General features: G+C 36.2%; 3 protein-coding genes across 3 annotated transcripts; 1 reads left to right on the forward strand and 2 right to left on the reverse strand.

Annotated features, from left to right (window-relative positions):
- Nucleotides 1-1,273: 1,273 nt before the first annotated feature.
- On the reverse strand, nucleotides 1,274-6,831 carry LOC138347660 (uncharacterized). Its single transcript, XM_069295963.1, has 5 exons — nucleotides 5,424-6,831; nucleotides 4,522-5,355; nucleotides 3,415-3,579; nucleotides 2,824-2,994; nucleotides 1,274-1,331 (listed from the first exon to the last, which is right to left on the reverse strand). Exons 1-5 carry the CDS (start codon nucleotides 6,032-6,034, stop codon nucleotides 1,274-1,276), a joined length of 1,839 nt encoding a protein of 612 aa, XP_069152064.1. The 5' UTR covers nucleotides 6,035-6,831.
- Nucleotides 6,832-15,617: 8,786 nt separating this feature from the next.
- On the forward strand, nucleotides 15,618-18,285 carry LOC101265812 (probable pterin-4-alpha-carbinolamine dehydratase, chloroplastic). Its single transcript, XM_004253276.5, has 3 exons — nucleotides 15,618-16,069; nucleotides 17,532-17,727; nucleotides 17,923-18,285. The coding sequence occupies exons 1-3, from the start codon at nucleotides 15,725-15,727 to the stop codon at nucleotides 18,012-18,014; spliced, it is 633 nt and encodes a 210-aa protein (XP_004253324.1). The 5' UTR covers nucleotides 15,618-15,724; the 3' UTR covers nucleotides 18,015-18,285.
- On the reverse strand, nucleotides 15,762-19,704 carry LOC109119274 (uncharacterized). Its single transcript, XM_019211742.3, has 3 exons — nucleotides 19,541-19,704; nucleotides 19,136-19,467; nucleotides 15,762-19,047 (listed from the first exon to the last, which is right to left on the reverse strand). Exons 1-3 carry the CDS (start codon nucleotides 19,554-19,556, stop codon nucleotides 18,553-18,555), a joined length of 843 nt encoding a protein of 280 aa, XP_019067287.1. The 5' UTR covers nucleotides 19,557-19,704; the 3' UTR covers nucleotides 15,762-18,552.
- Between the last annotated feature and the right edge of the window lie 218 nt (nucleotides 19,705-19,922).

Consider the following 19,922-nt stretch of genomic DNA (forward strand, 5'->3'; position numbering starts at 1 on the left):
ATTCCAATTTAAATCTCAATATTTACATAAAAGAATTAATATTCTATTTTTAATTAAAATTCTAAATTAAATCTCAATGTTTACATAAGAGAATTAATTTTCCAACTTTAATTAGAATTTTAATTTACTATTATTATTATTTTTAATTAAATTCGCTTGAATAGGGAGGTTGTGGGTTCGAACCCCCACAGCCCCCTTATTTTTCCTCTCATTTTCGCTGAAGAGGAGGCTGTGAGGTGGTGGGTTCGAACCCCCACAGCCCCTCTATTTTTTTTTTTAATTCTTTGACATCCAAAAATTTCCAGATTCTTTTTAAACCTATTTCTATGTTTTTTGGAAATTTATTCCACTATTTTTTCTGCACTTTTTCATCAAGTTTCACATTAGTTCTTAGGGAGATTTCATGGTTCATTCACTTCACTATGCTTCATCAAAATGAACATCACATTGCACACCCATTTCACACATAAAATACATGATAAATAAACAACTTATATACCCCAAAACAATGCCTAAAACACTGCCCTATACACACCCATACATCAACTTTTTCCGGTCATATTCTGATGATCATTATCGCGATTTCCCGCACATAAACACACTCATATTTAATTTAAACACATCATTCATGCAAAAATCTAGCAGCACAACATACCCATCCTACAAATTCATTAGGGAGCTAAGGACAAGGACATACGAAGGGGAACAACCTTAGTTTCAAGAGTTTAAGAAACGTCCGAAAGAAAGTACTCTTGGAGAAAGAATTCCATGAGAGAAACTCATACCTTAATCGATGTTCAAACTTTAATGTTGCTGCCCGGAAAACTCCTCCAAACCACTCCCAATTCACTTCAAAGTATACCTCTCTTAGCCTTGACGTTTTGATTACTTTTTCTTTTGCTTAAAAAAATTTTTTGTGAGTTCTTCAAGCATGAAAATTATTGATATTTTGGCAGAAATAATGTGAGGAAGATGGAGAACGTGAGAGAGGGAGTTTAGAAGCGTGAGAGAGAGAGGGCTAATTGGATTAGGAGACTAATTCAAGAATTAGTCAAATAACATTAAAATAAATAAATACAAATCTGTTTTATTTATTCATTTAAAACGTGAAAGGACAATTATGCCCTTAAATACCTATTTATTCTTATTTACATAATTCTCTTTTTTTTTTGAATCGTTACATTATCCCCCCCTTAGGAACATTCGTCCCCGAATGACACTACCATTTCACCTCATAATGCCAATGAGATCATAACTTAATTGCTATGTACAATCAGCCAATAGCAACAAATATGAAGAGATAAGGAACTATAGCCTTACGAGTAGGAAGCCTAACCTCAAGAGTTGAAAAGATTTGGATATCGGGATCTCATGTCGGCCTCAGCCTCCCACGTAGCACCCTCAACAAGATGGTTTCTCCACAATACCTTCACTGTGGCAATCTCCTTGTTCCTCAGCCGCTTGACCTGTCTGTCTAAGATCTCAACAGGTACTTCCTCATAGGACAAGTCTTCACCAACCCCCAAACCTTCTACAGGTAGGATTGATGCTGGATCACCTAGGCACTTCTTCAACATAGAGACATGAAAGACTGGATGAACAGAAGCTAGCTCCGCAGGCAATGCTAACTCATAGGCCACCTCACCCACGCGCTGTAGGATCTCATATGGCCCCACATACCTCGGACTAAGCTTCCCTTTTCTACCAAATCGCATCACACCTTTCATAGGCGATATCTTCAAGTAAACCTGGTCACCAACGTTAAATTCTAAGGGTCGCTTTCTGTTGTCTGCATATGACTTTTGTCGGCTGTAAGCGGTAGCCAACCTGTCTCTAATCATTCTAACTTTCTCCAAGGCCTCATGAATGATCTCTGGACCCAAAATAAATGACTCTCCAACCTCGAACCACCCAACTGGAGATCTACACCTCCTACCATACAATGCCTCAAATGGTGCCATCCCAATGCTGGAGTGGTAGCTATTATTATACGAGAACTCTATCAAAGGTAGATGGTCATCCCAATTACCTCTAAAGTCAATCACACACGCTCTCAACATGTCCTCCAATGTCTGAATAGTGCGCTCTGCCTGCCCATCTGTTTGAGGATGAAAGGCAGTGCTAAGTTTCACCTGCGTGCCTAAGCTTTTCTGGAAAGATCTCCAAAAATGCGAAGTAAACTGAGCTCCTCTATCTGAAATAATAGACAAAGGAATCCCATGCCATCTCACAATCTCATCAATGTAGAGTCTCGTGTAATCCTCGGCCCTGTAAGTGGACTTCACAGGGATAAAGTGGGCAGACTTAGTCAGTCTGTCCACAATAACCCATATAGAATCATGCTGCCTCCTAGTCCTCGGAAGACCAACAACGAAGTCCATATTAATGGCCTCCCATTTCCAAGTCGGAACCTCAACAATCTGAGTCAGACCACCAGGCTTAAGATGCTCTGCCTTAACCTGCTAACAATTAGGACACTTAGCCACATAGTCTGCAATATCCTTCTTCATGCCATTCCACCAATAAATCTGCTTAAGATCATGATACATTTTTGTGGAACCTGGATGTATGGAATATCTGGAACCATGGGCCTCTGTAACAATCTTGGTCCGTAAATCATCTACATCTGGTACGCACAACCGGTTCTGGTATCTAAGTATGCCATCATCTCCCAAAGCAAAAGACTCATTCATTTTTAACAACACTGAGTCCTTCATCTCCATCAACACAGGATCGAGATGCTGACCCTTCTTGACTTCCACTATCAGGGATGATTCAGAACTAGGGTGAACTGATACACCTCCACTAGTAGAGTCAACCAACCGTACACCCAGCCTGGCCAGTCTGTGTACCTCTTTCACTAGCTCCTTCTTCTCATCCTCAACGTGGGCTGTACTCCCCATGCTCATCCTGCTCAAAGCATCAGCCACAACATTAGCCTTACCTGGATGATAGTGCACATTCATGTCATAATCCTTCAACAGCTCCAACCATCTGCGTTGCCGTAGATTCAGCTCCCTCTGCGTGAACACGTACTGGAGACTCTTATGATCCGTGAACACATCCACGTGTACTCCATATAGATAATGCCTCCATAACTTCAACGCAAACACCACAGCTGCCAACTCCAAGTCATGAGTGGGATAATTCTTTTCATGAACCTTGAGCTGTCTGGAAGCATAAGCTATCACCTTACCAGCCTGCATAAGAACACATCCCAAACCGACCCTAGATGCATCGCAATAGACAGTGTAATTCTCGCCACTCTTAGGCAGAGTAAGCACCGGGGCTGAAGTGAGTCTGTCCTTGAGCTCCTGGAAACTCTTCTCACAAGTGTCCGTCCATTCAAACTTGGATTTCTTCTTTGTCAAGGTTGTAAGTGGGGCAGCAATGGAAGAAAATCCCTCCACGAACCTGCGGTAGTAACCAGCCAATCCCAGAAAGCTACGGATATCGGTGGGTGTAAGAGGCTTTGGCCATTTCTTAACTGCTTCAGTCTTTCTGGGGTCCACTTCTACACCTTGATCGGACACAACATGGCCCAGGAAGGTCACTGATCTCAGCCAGAATTCACACTTGCTGAATTTGGCATACAGCTGATGCTGTCTAAGTACCTGCAAGGTTAGTCTCAAATGCTGTTCATGCTCTTCCTTGGTCTTAGAGTAGATGAGAATGTCATCAATGAATACTATGACGAAAGAGTCAAGGTATTCACGGAAAACTCTGTTCATGAGGTCCATAAATGCAGCAGGTGCATTCGTGAGACCGAATGACATAACCAAGAACTCATAATGACCATAACGGGTACGAAAAGCTGTTTTTGGGACATCCCTATCCCTAACTCTAAGCTGATGATACCCTGAACGAAGATCAATCTTAGAGAAGAAACTAGACCCTTGGAGCTGATCGAACAAATCATCAATTCTGGGAAGTGGGTACTTATTCTTTATAGTGACTTTGTTGAGCTGCCGATAATCGATACACATTCTAAGGGTCCCATCCTTTTTCTTTACAAACAACACTGGAGCGCCCCAAGGGGATATGCTCGGCTGAATGAAACCCTTATCCGTGAGATCTTTTAACTGCAGCTTCAACTCCTTGAGTTCTGCTGGAGCCATTCTATAAGGAGGAATTGAGATTGGTTTAGTATCAGGTTCTAAGTCGATACCAAAGTCAATCTCTCGAAGGGGAGGGACTCCAGGCAAATCTTCAGGAAACACATCTAGGAATTCATTTACTACAGGCACCGAGTCTATGGAAGGAACATCATGATCTAAATCATTAACACTCACTAGATGACATAATAACCCTTTGGCCATCATTTTATTGGCCTTAAGATTTGAAATCAAGGGGTTAGGACGAATCGGATTGTACCCCTCCCAGACTAACTCTTCTTCATTAGGGAAACGAAACCTCACCACTCTACTACGACAGTCCAAGCAAGCATAATGGCTGTGAAGCCAGTCCATGCCAAGAATAATATCAAAATCATGCATGGGTAACTCAATCAAGTTTGCACACATAGCCTTGCCACTCACAACTATTGGGCAATTCTTGTATACCCTTTCGGTTCTCACATTTTCTCCTAAAGGCGTACTAACCACTATAGGATCATGCAGAACTTCAGGTAGTATTTCAAAGGTAAGGGCAAGCAGAGGAGTTACAAAGGAAAGCGTAGACCCTGGATCAAGTAAAGCATAAACAGAAGTTGAGAATACTTGCAGCATACCTGTGACCACATCAGCGGACTTCTCCTGCTCCTCCCTACCTTTCAAGGCATAAAATCTGTTCCTCTTCGGAGGTTCGGCTGCTGCTGCATTATGTGGGGTAGGCCTGGGCTGAGCATTACCCCCAGCCTGACCTCTGTTCTGGGGACAGTCTATGACCATGTGTCCACTCTTACCACAACCGAAACAGGCATTAGTGCCCTGTCTACATTCTCCAAGGTGCATTCGGCCACACTTAGTACAAGTCTTCCTTGGACGCTGCATCTCACCTCCATTGCCCCTCTTGGGTTCGGGTCTGCCTCCTCTAGGCGTTGTATTTCTCTGAGGGTCAGAATTTCCAGCACTCTGTTGCCCCTTCTTGAATTTGGGCTGCTCGCGGACGCTAAAATTGTTTCTATGGCCTCCATGACTGGGACCTGCCTGATCTTGAGGCCTAGGCCTCCTAACATCACGTACACCTCTCCTCTTTCGGCTGTCCTCTACCTGCTGGACATGCATCATTAATCTAGAAAGGTCCATATTATCATGGAGCATCGCAGCCCGACAATCTTCCTCCAGGTCTCCATTGATTCCTGTGAGGAATCTGCTCATCTCCTCCCTGCTGGTAGAAACCAAGGGAGTAGCATACCTGGATGATTTCAACAAAGTTAAGTACTCTCATCATTCTTGTTATCAAATACTAAGGGAAGTACATACCTTGATAACTTCACAAACTTCAGGGAATACTCCCTGACAGTCATGGATCCTTGCTTGAGGTTGATGAACTCCTCAACCTTGGCCTCTTTCATCTCTCTAGGGAAGAACCTTTCCAAAAATGCTGTCTTGAACAGCTCCCAGGTGACTGGCACCCCTCCTAGGACACGGCTATCTCGCCACATTTTGCACCAAGTCTGTGCAACATCTTTGAGCTGGTAGGAAGCCAACTCAGCCTTCTCAATATAAGTGGCCCCCATGGCCACCAGTATCTTATGCAACTCGTCTATAAATTCCTGGGGATCTTCTGAAGTCTTAGCCCCTGTGAAAATTGGAGGATTCATCCTCGTGAAGTCTCGCAGTCTGTCAGCTATGCTGCGAGCCGGTGGGTTTTCCCTTAGAACATCCTGCCGGTTGACTTGGGCAGTCATAGCTTGGGCCTGCATCGTGATGGCCTGTGCCATCTGGGCTAGAGATGCCCTCACCTCCGCATCAGTCAACCCAGCTGGGTTCACTGGCATGGCCACTCCTTCAGCTGGAGCCTGGGGTGGATTCTGATTACCCCTAGCTGCTGCTGCTCCCGTCCTCAGACCCTTAGTTCCCCAGGTATTCATTCTCTGAAAACAGCAAGGTTGATGTTAGACACGTTCGTAACACCAAGAATTTAAACATTAGGAAGAGCACAATAAGATAAGAAGAAGGGAAGTCTTTCCTACGCATCATGCAGTCTCTAATCCAGGATAGTGGTGCACTTCACTACCATGACTTAGAAACTACTCAATGTGGTTGATGTGAACTCATTATTCGAGGAATTTAACCTAGCGCTTTGATACCAACTTTGTCACGACCGGAATCTAGACCCCAGACGAGACCGGCGTCGTTGACCTCTCAGAGGTCGCAGACAAGCCTGCTTACGTCATTCTTACTTTACATAGATTAATTTTAGCGGAAAATTTGAAATTTTTGATTCTTTAATCATACTTGCTGAACATTCTTAACATTTCGTAATCGTTCATCATCAACCATCTAACATTTAAGAGATAAGCAACTGAAAGAAATAATTCATTAAGTATTAATTGTATATCGGCCAAAATAGCACCAATACAAAGTTTGAACCAAAACAGGAAAGAAACGCTAGTGGAACATGTTCCGCTAGCTCAACTCTAAAACTACGCTAGAATGTAAAACAGTAGCATCCTCGAAAGCATGAGGACCTACCAAACTCCGGATGAATACTGATGTCCGGATAGCTGCAACAACGAACCTGTAGCTCTAGCGTCCACCTGTGCCTGCACCTAAAAATAGATGTTCGTATGGAATTAGTACACACTTGTACTAAGTATGAGTATATGCAAGTACACACCAGGGACATGCATGAGGAAGAATAGCTCTTTCCTAACAACATGATTTTTGGAAGTCAAGTCAGTGGACTTGCCAAATTGAGATTGGGAAAGTTATGCCATGAGAGTGACATGCATCATTATAATTATCGTATAGCACACAAAACATAACATATTCATATAACACATAACATATAACACATACTTTCTTTCATATTATTCATTCGAGGCTGGCCTCATTCATTCATTGGGAACTTTAACTTTAACCGACATAGATCATGTGAGCATCATGAAATCCAGTGTCTTCCCCACACCGAAAAGAGGTGGAATCACCGGCCAAAGCGATTCAAATAACATGCTAGCGTATATGGGAATTTAACCCCGCCAGATCCCTATAGTGGCAATATAGGTTCAAAGACTAGGAGATGTGTGGAGACCCATACCCGGCAAGCCGGACAGTCTCATCTCATGAGAATTACGTGAACCTCCGCCCTTCCCGAAAGAAGGCATCACCACTCATAGCTAGCCTATCGGTGCTCGGTATAAAGTTCCATTACATGCAACTCATACATCATAGAAGTTTGCTTCTAGTATGAAGACATCATAGCTCAATAGATGATTTCTCATCTCATCATTAGTATTAAGTGTTTTAAACTCAATATTTTTATTAGAGTATTCATAGAGACTGGTCTCTTCATTATCTTACACTCTCATTGGTGAGTATGTATCGGTAACATTTACTTAAGCTCATTTAAGATTGCTCTCATCATACGCATTAACCTCACATCATGATTGTCACCACATTCTTCATTTCATTACGTATATCTTAGGTTCACTTATTCTTGAACGTATGTTAAACTTATATATCTATACATACAAGCCATGAGGCTTCATTTATAGTTCGTTAAGTGAATTCTTGTTTTTCTAAGATTATGTATTACAAGACTTATGTATCTTGTATATATGCCAAGATCTTTGATTTTTGATCTACGTAGATGACATTATTCTTGAATATTTCACTCACGTATGACTTATGTATCAATACGGAGGTTTGGACACGAGAACCCAAATTTTGAATTATTTGGATATCATTTATATTTTTCATTGATTTTTGTTCTAATATTCATAAATTTAGAACTCTAAGTTAAGTCTCAACATTTTCGTGAAATAATAAATTTTCTATTTTAATTAGAATTCTAAATTAAATTTCAATCATTTACATGAAAGAATAATTTTCTAATTTAATTAGAATTCCAATTTAAATCTCAATATTTACATAAAAGAATTAATATTCTATTTTTAATTAAAATTCTAAATTAAATCTCAATGTTTACATAAGAGAATTAATTTTCCAACTTTAATTAGAATTTTAATTTACTATTATTATTATTTTTAATTAAATTCGCTTGAATAGGGAGGTTGTGGGTTCGAACCCCCACAGCCCCCTTATTTTTCCTCTCATTTTCGCTGAAGAGGAGGCTGTGAGGTGGTGGGTTCGAACCCCCACAGCCCCTCTATTTTTTTTTTAATTCTTTGACATCCAAAAATTTCCAGATTCTTTTTAAACCTATTTCTATGTTTTTTGGAAATTTATTCCACTATTTTTTCTGCACTTTTTCATCAAGTTTCACATTAGTTCTTAGGGAGATTTCATGGTTCATTCACTTCACTATGCTTCATCAAAATGAACATCACATTGCACACCCATTTCACACATAAAATACATGATAAATAAACAACTTATATACCCCAAAACAATGCCTAAAACACTGCCCTATACACACCCATACATCAACTTTTTCCGGTCATATTCTGATGATCATTATCGCGATTTCCCGCACATAAACACACTCATATTTAATTTAAACACATCATTCATGCAAAAATCTAGCAGCACAACATACCCATCCTACAAATTCATTAGGGAGCTAAGGACAAGGACATACGAAGGGGAACAACCTTAGTTTCAAGAGTTTAAGAAACGTCCGAAAGAAAGTACTCTTGGAGAAAGAATTCCATGAGAGAAACTCATACCTTAATCGATGTTCAAACTTTAATGTTGCTGCCCGGAAAACTCCTCCAAACCACTCCCAATTCACTTCAAAGTATACCTCTCTTAGCCTTGACGTTTTGATTACTTTTTCTTTTGCTTAAAAAAATTTTTTGTGAGTTCTTCAAGCATGAAAATTATTGATATTTTGGCAGAAATAATGTGAGGAAGATGGAGAACGTGAGAGAGGGAGTTTAGAAGCGTGAGAGAGAGAGGGCTAATTGGATTAGGAGACTAATTCAAGAATTAGTCAAATAACATTAAAATAAATAAATACAAATCTGTTTTATTTATTTATTTATTTATTCATTTAAAACGTGAAAGGACAATTATGCCCTTAAATACCTATTTATTCTTATTTACATAATTCTCTTTTTTTTTTGAATCGTTACAGTCCGGCCTCGAACATCCACATACTTATGTAGAGCATCCGGTTAGAGGTCCGGCCTCAAGTATGTAGAGCATCCGGTTAGAGGTCCGGCCTCAGTTACTTATATTTTGCAATTGGCTACTTGTGTAATTCTGGTGAGTGTCCGGTTCAAGGCCCGACCTCCGTACCGTCAGATTTTACTTTTTGGTTCAGTGTTCTTCGGCCTCGAGTTTTATTCTCCTTAAGTTATAGTTATTTTGTGTACTCGTCGGGCTTATGGGGGTCCGTTCGAGTTTTTATTTAAACTTGTGCACGAGTGTACCTTCTGGGCTTATGGTGGGTCCAGTTAGGTGTAGTTAGCTTATTTATATTAATTTAGTTAGATTTTTATACACTCGTGTGCATTATTGTGTTACTTAGCCTTCTGTTCTTGACCTCTAGTTTTGTGATTCCGTCTTTTCATAGTGCTTTACTTTTCTAGTTCAGTCGGCCTATGATGCCTACTGGGTACCTGTTTTTTTTGGTACTCATGCTACGCTCTGCATCTATTTTCGTGATGCAGGTCCGAGCACCGGTAGTCAGCGTTGATCGAGTTTGGAGAATTTCTAGTCTGGAGACAGGGGTGAGCACACAGCGTTTTGTACTATTTCAGTCTCCATCTGTTTATATAAAGATTTGTCTTTTACTTTTCGAGACAGTCTAGTTTCGGTGGTCCACTGTTGGGACTTGTACTCGTTTTGTTGGTAGCTCTGTATTAGTGACTTCCAGGTTCTGGGAGGGATCCTTTATTGTATTTATGTTTTGGTTTGCTTATGTTGTTATAGTAATTTTTCTTAGTCTTGTTTAGTTTCTACCCTCACACCCAGTATGTGTGGTTCTGTGTTGTGGTTTGGCTTACCTACTGATGGGTTATAGTAGGTGCCTTCATGGCTCGAGAAATTGGATCGTGACACTTACTCCATCAATTTAACTCTTTTTCAATATTCAATAAAATGATTCATAGTATAAATATTTATGAGATTAATTATGATACGCACATATGAAATAAGCATTCACTATATTATGATGCTTTTTTTGTTTTGATGTAAATGAGACATATGAAATTAAAGAGCAAATCAAAATATTTTCAATTGATAATTATTGTAACTTATAATATTTTTATATAATTTTTAATAATATATATTATTCCATCTATTTATATACATGTGATACTGATAAAATTTCAACACTCAACTAAATCTTTTCAAACCCCCATGCATGGGAAATCAAATAACCGATTGCAGCAAAGTAAAAAACAAGACACAGAAGGGCTTTTATGTTAATTGATGGAAATACACGTCATAAAACAGTTATGTACAACTGTAGTTAAGCATAATACTTGTATAAATACCCATATTACCCCTAGCCTTTTAATGCTAATGCATGTTATACTAGTTTCTGGATACTTGCAATGCACGTGTGTCTCTTATGATATTTTATAGATCCAATTCCTTTTAATGATTAAAACTAATTCTATTTGAGCAATCAATTATAAATTTTGGACTTTGATGAGTAGTTAACAAACTTCCAATAAAATCCTAGGTGGTTAATAACTTTGAGAATAAATAAAAATACAAATTTACAACAATTAAAAATTAATAGAAAATCAAATTAAAGAATTTTAATAGAGAAAACACACAAAAAAAAATAAAGAAGAAAAATTCACAACATACACATCCTTCTAAGACTTTATTCATAGCAATATATATGAAAAGAGAAATAAAGAATTATATTATTACACAATTTTCATTACTATTTTGTAACATGTGCAGAAAAGCAATAGTCAATTGTGATAGAGATGATATTTATATTCTGCAAATTTAATTTATAACAGTTAAAAAAGAAGGTAAAAGAACATAAAAAAGTGCTCTAAAAATAAGAAAGCATAAACTTAACAATAAAAAAGCAAAAACTGAGAAAAGATTTTGAATGACAAAGAGATAAAAAAGATATTGATCAATTTTTATCTTTGGACTACACATGTAAAAGATTTATCCATAAATTTCATGTGTATTACTACTTAATGATGTATGAACATTAAACTTTAGAAATCAAATAAGCACAAAAATATTACTAAGCAACAACAACAAATGAATATATTAAGAACGATCTATTATTCATAGCTGCAAAGCTTTATGGTATCTACTAATATTGGATAATAGTGAAGAGTGTTGCTTGATAAAAGATTGACAAATTTTTTTTTATACAATTTCATGACCAATAATAAAAAATAATAAAAGAGAAAATAACATATAACTTATTAGTTAAATATGTAGCTTTCATCTTACTGTTTCCTTTTCTATTAAATTGATAGCTATATATATTGTTGATTTATCATTTCATTATGGATAAATATGTCATTGATGAGAAGATCTGATAGTTATCATCAATTAAAGTTGGATAAATGACAATTTTAAGAAAAATATGTAGATAAGAAAAATTCAAAATATTCACTGAACACATGTGACTCTAACTTTCAAAATGATAGTAGGTGAAAAGGTGAAAACATTTTCTTTTCAGCGAACACATTTATTATACTAATAATTCACCATTTAATAAATTTCTACCCAAAATCGTTTTTTAGCATATACTTTCTCCATTAATTATAAAAATTTTGACTAATATTTTAGGATGTATTTTTTCATCATATTGATATGCAAAAAATTACAATATATAGTACTTTTCATATAGTTTTTTCATATTTTTTTTTTTTAATTTAAAATATCAAATTAATGTAATTCAATTTAACTTTAAAAATTAGTCAAATTAATTTTGAAAAGCGCAACATGACAAGTAAAAGTGGACCGAAGTAGCAACATGTAGGAAGTAATTTTTAACAGTATAAGGTAAAAGGGTTAATCAGGTTCCCATTTAATTAATTTGATTCATTTATTAGTAAAGGTAAATTTATTATTTAATACCAAGTATTATAAGAATAGTATTAAGGTGAAGGGTAAAAATTTAACTTAACTACTTAGGAATATTTTGTAATTTAATTTTATATGTTTGGGGCTTCCCAATTATTATTAAGATAATGTTTATAATTACTATACTATTAATAATAATAATAATAATAATAATAATAATACACATTACCTTTATAATAATAATAATAATAAATTTTTGATTTAACACATTTCCACTTTTAGTATTTAGTATAACATGATGTGAGTAATATTTAACATTTAACCAATTAGATGTTTTACTATATTTTATTGTAGTGTTCTCTATTTTATTATATATTTCAAGAAAAGTAAGAAGTCTTCTTTCTTCTCCCTACTTTATTCTTCTCTTATTTTATATTATTTCATAACATTATCAACACGAGTCTTTTGACGAATGATTATTCATCACAATACATCGATGGTCGAGCTTTGATCAGGTAAGTCTAGGCGTAAAGCCCTAAACGTATAAGGTATGTGATTCGTGTTTAAAGACATAAACGATCCATTATAAAATGAGTCGTGTAATGTTTTCTGACAATAGTCACTATATAAATTTAACATATAAACTCATAATTATAATATTGCCTAGACATGTTACACATCTTTTTAAAAAAATTATTTTTGATGAGTTAATATTAGGTAGAAAATTTTATGAAGGTGTTGATCGGCTAATGGCTAGACAAGTTTTTACCGTTCTCAGAACATTTTCTTAATTCAGCACTAAATATTTCGATGTTTTTCTTTAACAAGTTCTCATTGAAGGCTGATATTAAACCTATTTGGGTGTTCACGATCTTTGGATGAATCGCCAAACTCCATCTAAGAATTTAATAGCAAAAACTCAAATTTATACCAAATTGAGATATAACATTTCTATATAGAAATTGAAATTGATGATGTGATATAATGATAATTAATTCATTTTTTTACATTAGAAGGACTCTATTTTTCTCTTATTTCACAACAATGCTAGAAGTCATAAAGATCTAAAAATGGGGTAGGGGTAAGGTGGGGAAAGGCGGTCAACAACAACAATTCTAAATTCTTGAATATTTTTAACTAAAAAATTAATTCTTTTCTCGATGGAGTCAAAATGAAAAGGAAGACTTACAACTTTGTGATTAACGCCGACTTTGTGATTATCGCGCTTTCAAAATGTTTAATAGATTGACATCAGGAGTGAGAAGAATGAGAGTGAGATGGAGAACCGTATGAGTTAAGAAATTCTCATGTACGGTTCCAATGAAAGTAATTGAACTACCTATTCCAATTGGAAAGAACATGCCATTCAATAGAGAGATTATGAAACTGCAGATGTTTCCTAAATGAAAGTTATAGAGATGAGTTGAATTCTCAAAATCTGAAAATAATTTTGGATATGTCTGAAGTGATATCAAAGTAAATATTTTAGGAGAAATTACATTATTCGATATACTTCACTATCATATATACTATTTTTTCATTTGCTTTTAAAACGCTAGTTTCTGAACATATGCATTGAAGTTGTATTCCAATTATATGAAATAGACATTTTTGAAATTGTAAGACAATACTAAAATATGGTTGTGATGATTAGTTATGTATGAGATCAATTTGATTAAATATGTGTGAGACTTTTTTTCCCATTTGATGTTCCGCTAATTCAAATTCATGTGTGACATTCCACTTTGAGGGTACTTTCTATAAGGTCTTTCCTTTATCAAGAATTGAATTAAGAACGAACGAATATTTATTAATCAATCAACATATTTGATGAAAATATATATGAATTTCGGTCTGCACATATTATAAAAGAGCAAACTTCAAATTTATTTCAAATTAATTAATAAGGGTTCTTACTAACATGTTGATGATATTTCTTTCTTACTTATTAAGAGAAAGATATTTGAGCCTTCAGTAAAAAAAATAACCTTTCCAAGAAAGAGTGAACAAATACATTGAAAGTTTAGAATGATTACTCCAAAACATACCATACGAAAAATAATAGCTCATAAGTGAGAACAATCATTTTATTTTAGAAAACACTTGCAAGTGGGTAAATCCTTTCACTTTAACATTTCATTTATAATGATCGGAGAGTACCCCCTAGACGTTACCTTATTAGCGAAAGTTGTTAAATTCCACATGTGCCACATTGACTAAATCCCTAAATCTTAATTACTCATTTTCCCCTCATTTCATTATTTTCTAGAAACGATTTCACCCCTTCTCCCTCATTTCGCACTATGGTTTCACAGTTTTCTTCGTCGCTGGGTTTCAAAATGGATATTCGTGGTTATAGGTTAGTAAACTTTTTTCTTATTTTATTGTGTTTACAATCTCGAAAATCCACTTTGATGTATTTTGTGTCGGCTGAAATCTAAAAAAATTATAATTTTTTTCGTAAAATACTACAAATCACGACTTAAAAAAATTCAAAACCATATAAGAAAATTGACCGACTCTCTAAATTGTATTTGTTTCACACAAGTTGGAGCCAAGAGAATAATATATTATTTTAAAATTATGTAAATTTAATAGGCCACAATAATTTACAACTTAATTATTTTAAAAAGGGGGGAACTTTCACATATAGCCACTAAAATAGCCTAATTAATCTCCATAGCTATAGTTTGATAATTACAATTCGTAGCTACATGTTATAGGGAGGAGAGAGGCGAGCGAGACTGGGAGAGAGAGCAAAAAGTGTGAGATAGGTGAATTGTATATGTATATTGGTAAGATAATTGTATATTATACATATGTATTTGTATATATGACAAGCGATATTGGGAGAGAGAGGAGAGAGGCGAGCGAAATTGGGAGAGGAAGGAGAGAGGCGAGCGAAATTAGGAGAGGAAGGAGAGAGGCGAGAGAGATTGGGAGAGAGTGAAATGTATATGTATATTGGTTAGATAATTGTATATTTTACATATGCATTTGTATAAAAAGTAAGCGAAATTGGAAGAGAGAGAGAGAGAGAGAGGAGAGAGGCGAGTGAGATTGGGATAGGGAGGAGAGATGCGAGCAAGAGAGTGGGGAGAGTGGGAGAGAGATGAATTGTATATGTACATTGATTAGATAATGGTATATTATACATATGTAATCATATATTCTGACGAACTATACATATACAAATATGACTAATTATACAAACTCAAAATCAGCCCACATAATTAATATATAATGTTAGTTGTGAGTGATCATTATAACTATGATAAGTAATTAAGTAGTATAAATTTACTTAATCGCATAAATTTTCCTCGAAAAAACTATGTAAAAAAATTAAATTAGTCTTGAAATTCTATTTATCAAATAAATTATGATAAAATAAATAGAGTAATAAATAACGTTGATGACTAATTGTAATATTTCATCTGGCCTGCAATCTGTGGTTGTCCAGGTAGACATACGGCCTACAATTTACCACGTAGGACAGGAAATATGGAACTAAACCACTTAAGTCTTGTGAACCGGATAATAATTTTCAGACCGACCGGTTCTAGATAAAATCACCACACATATCCTCTCTAATAAGAGCAGAGCAGAGCAGAGCAGTGAACTCCTCTTCTCTTTCTCAGATGGCTGCTGCAACTCATCTTTCTTTTTCTCCACCAATTTCAGTTTCTTCTCTCCCTTTACGCAAACCTAACTTTGTTACTCCCAATCTCCAGACCAGTCAATCTCGAATTTGCACAAGAATACGTTGCAATACTAACTTATTAGGTGATTTTGGGGCCAGAGACCCATTTCCAGCTGAAGTGGAGAGTAAATTTGGTGAAAAGGTTTTGGGTAATCCTGACACGGAGCACAAAATTCTCATCCCAGCTGCCTCTGCTTTGTCCCTTGCTAATCAGGAATGCACTGATATCTCACCCAATCAGACTCCCTTGTCCGAATTTGAAGCTAAACAGCTTTTATTCAAGGTTAGATGTACCAATTACTCATCCCATCCCTTGAAAACCCTAATTGAACGCACCCTTTCGTTTCTGTCCTTGTATTTATGCCTCTTCTCAGTATATTCTTCATCTTGTCTGTAGTTAGTTTGTTGATTGAATCGAAATATAGGCCACGTAGAATACATACTACTCTTTCCCGTTTAGTTTGACTAGATATGAAGTTTAGTAAAATAAAATAGACCTTTTAATCGTGTGGTCCTATCTTTTGGTCGGGAACAAGTTACTTCAGTCAAATGATGGTAAAAATAATCCAAAGAGTACCTTCATCCAAATGTGGATACATTACTATACTTTATAAACACTTCGAAAAAATAACTTAGGATGTTGACGTTAAAAATTTAACAACACAAACTAATAAATAAGTAAAACACAATGAATTGAAACAGCGGACCATTTTATTTTTATCTAATACTATTTGATTTGACGGGATGATTTCTTTCATAGTGGAATGCTTAATCCACTTGAATTGTTGAAAGTTGTTTAATTTGGGTAAAATAAAATTATTTGTTGTATGCGGGTGAAGGAAGTCTTTATGTTGAAGTTCATCAGTAGAATATTCCGTGCTTGCTCTTGGGTGACTTCACAAGGTTATGCTCTGTTCGACAATCAATGACTATCAATTGAGAGATATGAATGTAGCCTTAGTATATCCCTTCTTGTTCCATAGCTAGAATTTTGGAAGTGTGGCGATTTATAAGATTCACGCCAAGAATTTCAAATTTGCAAATCATTTAGCCAGGGGCCAGGACTGGAGAAGCATGCTTTCCCCTGGAAATTCTAGAAATTGGAAAAAATTAATAACGTGACAAGCTAAAGCCAAGCTCCTGTTATTTTTCTTCTAATAGAATACCTTTTTTTATGACCGTGAGGTCGACCTTGATAATTCCACACGGGATATTTGTCACCTACCACCAGCAAGGTATTAGGTAACTCTGTCCACCAAGGCTAGGACAGTGGGAAGAATCACCTAGTCCTAACAGAATATCCTTTAATTACTAGGAAGGTGGAAATTCAGAAGGTAATAATAGATCAATCACTCTCCGTGGTTTGGCTGCGTGAATTACTGTAATGTTGGGTTCAGCCTTCACGTAAACCTGGTTATATAGGAAAAGAACCAAGGACGGAGCCAGGTAGTGCCGACCCCCCTTCGATAGAAAATACACTATTTATGTATGATTGAAATTATTTTTTTATGCGACGTTGAACCCTCTATGTCTTCTTAGTGAGTTTACCTTTCATATTTCGAATCATCTTAACAAAAATCTAACTCAGCCACTGTTGAAATCTGTGGTTTAATAAGTAAAATCTAAGATCTTTATTAGGTTTGAATTGGATAAAATAGCACACACTGTTGTCCATAAACGAAAAGCATGCAAGTTATTGCTCCAAATTCGTTCTTCAATTGTTCACTGATCCCATATGGTTGCAGGTTGTTGGCTGGAGAATAGCAAATGAAGATGGGGTGCTTAAACTACAATGCACATGGAAATTAAAAGACTTTGATTGTGGGGTTGAACTAATCAATAGAATAGGCAAGGTGGTGGAAGGCACAGGGCACCTCCCCACTCTTCATCAATTACAACAGTCTAATCAAGTTCATGCTGAGCTGTGGACTCCTTCGATTGGTGAGTACGCTTCCTCAGTCACTCCTTTCCTCTAGCATTATTTAAGAATTCATCTGTAGCGCGTTCTATGTGATAACTGTACTGACTTACAGCAAGATTGGGTAAAACACTTGGCAAATTAAGTTCATTTATTCTCAATCTCTTTTACTTGTGTTGGAATTCTTTAATGATCATAGTGGTACATTCTAATTGCAGGAGGTTTGAGCATGAATGATTTCATCATAGCTGCTAAAATAGATCAAGTAAAGACATCGGACCTCGTACCAAGAAAAAGAGTCTGGGCATGATCAGATAATAGCATTACGAATCACACCAAATACAGTTTCCAGAATTGCAGTCGCTTATCGTCAGTGATAAAAACCTTGTCTGATAAGCAATGGCAAGGGAATTTTTACTGCATGATTCTGTATTAGTTTTATGATTGATTCTAAACAAAGCCACCTTTATTATCAAATCCTCTGAACTATGGGATTCAAATCCCAAGGTATAACAATCCTCATATCATGTATTTAATTTTTGTTTATTATTTTAATGTAAAAGGTAATTATTTTTTCTAAATAACGTTTACATGTTGTAATTAGTCGAATCAGATTCAACGTAGATATTGAATACAGAATGAAAAAAAGAAAAGGAGAGAATAACTGATACTATAAAAGATGATAATTCTCCACCATAACTCTGAAACAAAACATATATATTTATCTTCAATCCTCCAGAACACATAGTAGTAGCAAAATAAGTACACTATTACATACACAAAAATTACTATAAATGTGAAAGAACAACAAAAAGAATACTCTGTTTTTCTCTTTATACTAATAATTTCTAGCCTACAGTATTCTTGGGAGTATGGCAATCAGGGCAAGCACGGAGATGAGAAGCACATGTTGCACAGACACGAAAATGGCCACAAGGCCAAATAATAGAAGCGGCATTTTTGCGGCATGCATAACAGTTACCGCCCACACTTGGTGGTGGCTCCACCATAGTTGGTGGTGGGAGCTCCACCACATGAGGATCAACATGAGAGGACTCAACCGACTCCTGCTTCATTTGTGCCTCTAAGTGATACGCCGCGTAAAGACGAGAGTCCAGCACTGCACACCTCACATCAAGACTCGCAACTTTGTTTTGCAGCTTTCGGCAATGGTTAGTTAACAAGTTTACCTTATTCTCCAATTCCATTATCCTCATCTTCGCCTGCCTTAATTCTTCCTCTTTCTCTACCAATTTTTTCTCTGCTTCCCTGTTTGCCGCGCTTGAAATACTATTGAAGTGTCTCATGTAAATATCAATCAACATGTTTTTCACTTGACCACTCTGCATTGCATCACATCAATCAATCTTCAGTAAATATATCTTTTTTTGTTCAAAATAATAGAAATAAACGAATAAGGTTATAACCTACATGTGATTCGATAACTTGATCAACAGAATCATACATGTGTCTGATAGATCCAGGGACGACAGAGTCATCATCTTCTTCAGTTAATAAGGCGGTGAAGGAAGTGAAGGGCCTCTTCAAAAGTACTTCCACATTTTCAGGTTCGGTAAGGGGCTGCATCTGCTGCTGGGTGTTGAAGTTGAAGGAGGACGGGGTAGGACAAAATTTCTGGAGGGAAGGCTTGAGGGGCAATCGATTCGCGGGCGTTGTTCTTTTCTGCTGCGATACTGCTACAGAAGAAGGTTCCTCTTTCATTTCTTCCATCTTTCTCTTATTCTTTGCATCAATACGAACCGCTGCACCAAATTCAAAAACATGTTACCACTCTGTTAAATTGACCAACAAAAAAATGAATAAATTGAAACGAACATCGTTTGGGAGGCATGGTTGCAAATCAATTCTTCGACAGAGGAACCCTGATAATGATAAATTTTACGCAAACTATCGAAGAAATTGTAATTACAATGCAACGGAGAAGAAGAGAAATAGTGAGGAGAAAAAGCCATCGGAGTTGAGTTTTTTAAAGAGAAGAAACGGTGGCAAACTTTCGCCAACAGAGACGATGCTTTGCAATTTAGACGGAAAAGACGTTAGTTAGGCGCCCAAAAAAAAATTTAATTAATTAGTTTTATGATTTTATTTGTATTTAAAATAATATGGAAAATGATAATTTAAAAAAATTATATCATAAAACTCATCTATTTTTCCTATAAATATTTTAGAACTTTGAATTAAATTACTCAATTTTTTT

This window comes from Solanum lycopersicum, chromosome 3 (assembly GCF_036512215.1).
Source record: "Solanum lycopersicum chromosome 3, SLM_r2.1".
Lineage (NCBI taxonomy): Eukaryota > Viridiplantae > Streptophyta > Magnoliopsida > Solanales > Solanaceae > Solanum > Solanum lycopersicum.

Coding starts and splice junctions, on each gene's coding strand:
- LOC138347660 (XM_069295963.1), bottom strand. CDS start 6,034: ATGAATACCTGGGGAACTAAGGGTCTGAGGACGGGAGCAGCAGCAGCT. Junction 5,356..5,423: donor AAGTTTGTGAAGTTATCAAG/GTATGTACTTCC, acceptor GAAATCATCCAG/GTATGCTACTCCCTTGGTTT. Junction 1,332..2,823: donor CTGGCCAGGCTGGGTGTACG/GTTGGTTGACTC, acceptor TCTTGAGGTTAG/GCTTCCTACTCGTAAGGCTA.
- LOC101265812 (XM_004253276.5), top strand. CDS start 15,725: ATGGCTGCTGCAACTCATCTTTCTTTTTCTCCACCAATTTCAGTTTCT. Junction 16,070..17,531: donor CTAAACAGCTTTTATTCAAG/GTTAGATGTACC, acceptor ATATGGTTGCAG/GTTGTTGGCTGGAGAATAGC. Junction 17,728..17,922: donor GCTGTGGACTCCTTCGATTG/GTGAGTACGCTT, acceptor TTCTAATTGCAG/GAGGTTTGAGCATGAATGAT.
- LOC109119274 (XM_019211742.3), bottom strand. Junction 19,048..19,135: donor ATCAAGTTATCGAATCACAT/GTAGGTTATAAC, acceptor GATGCAATGCAG/AGTGGTCAAGTGAAAAACAT.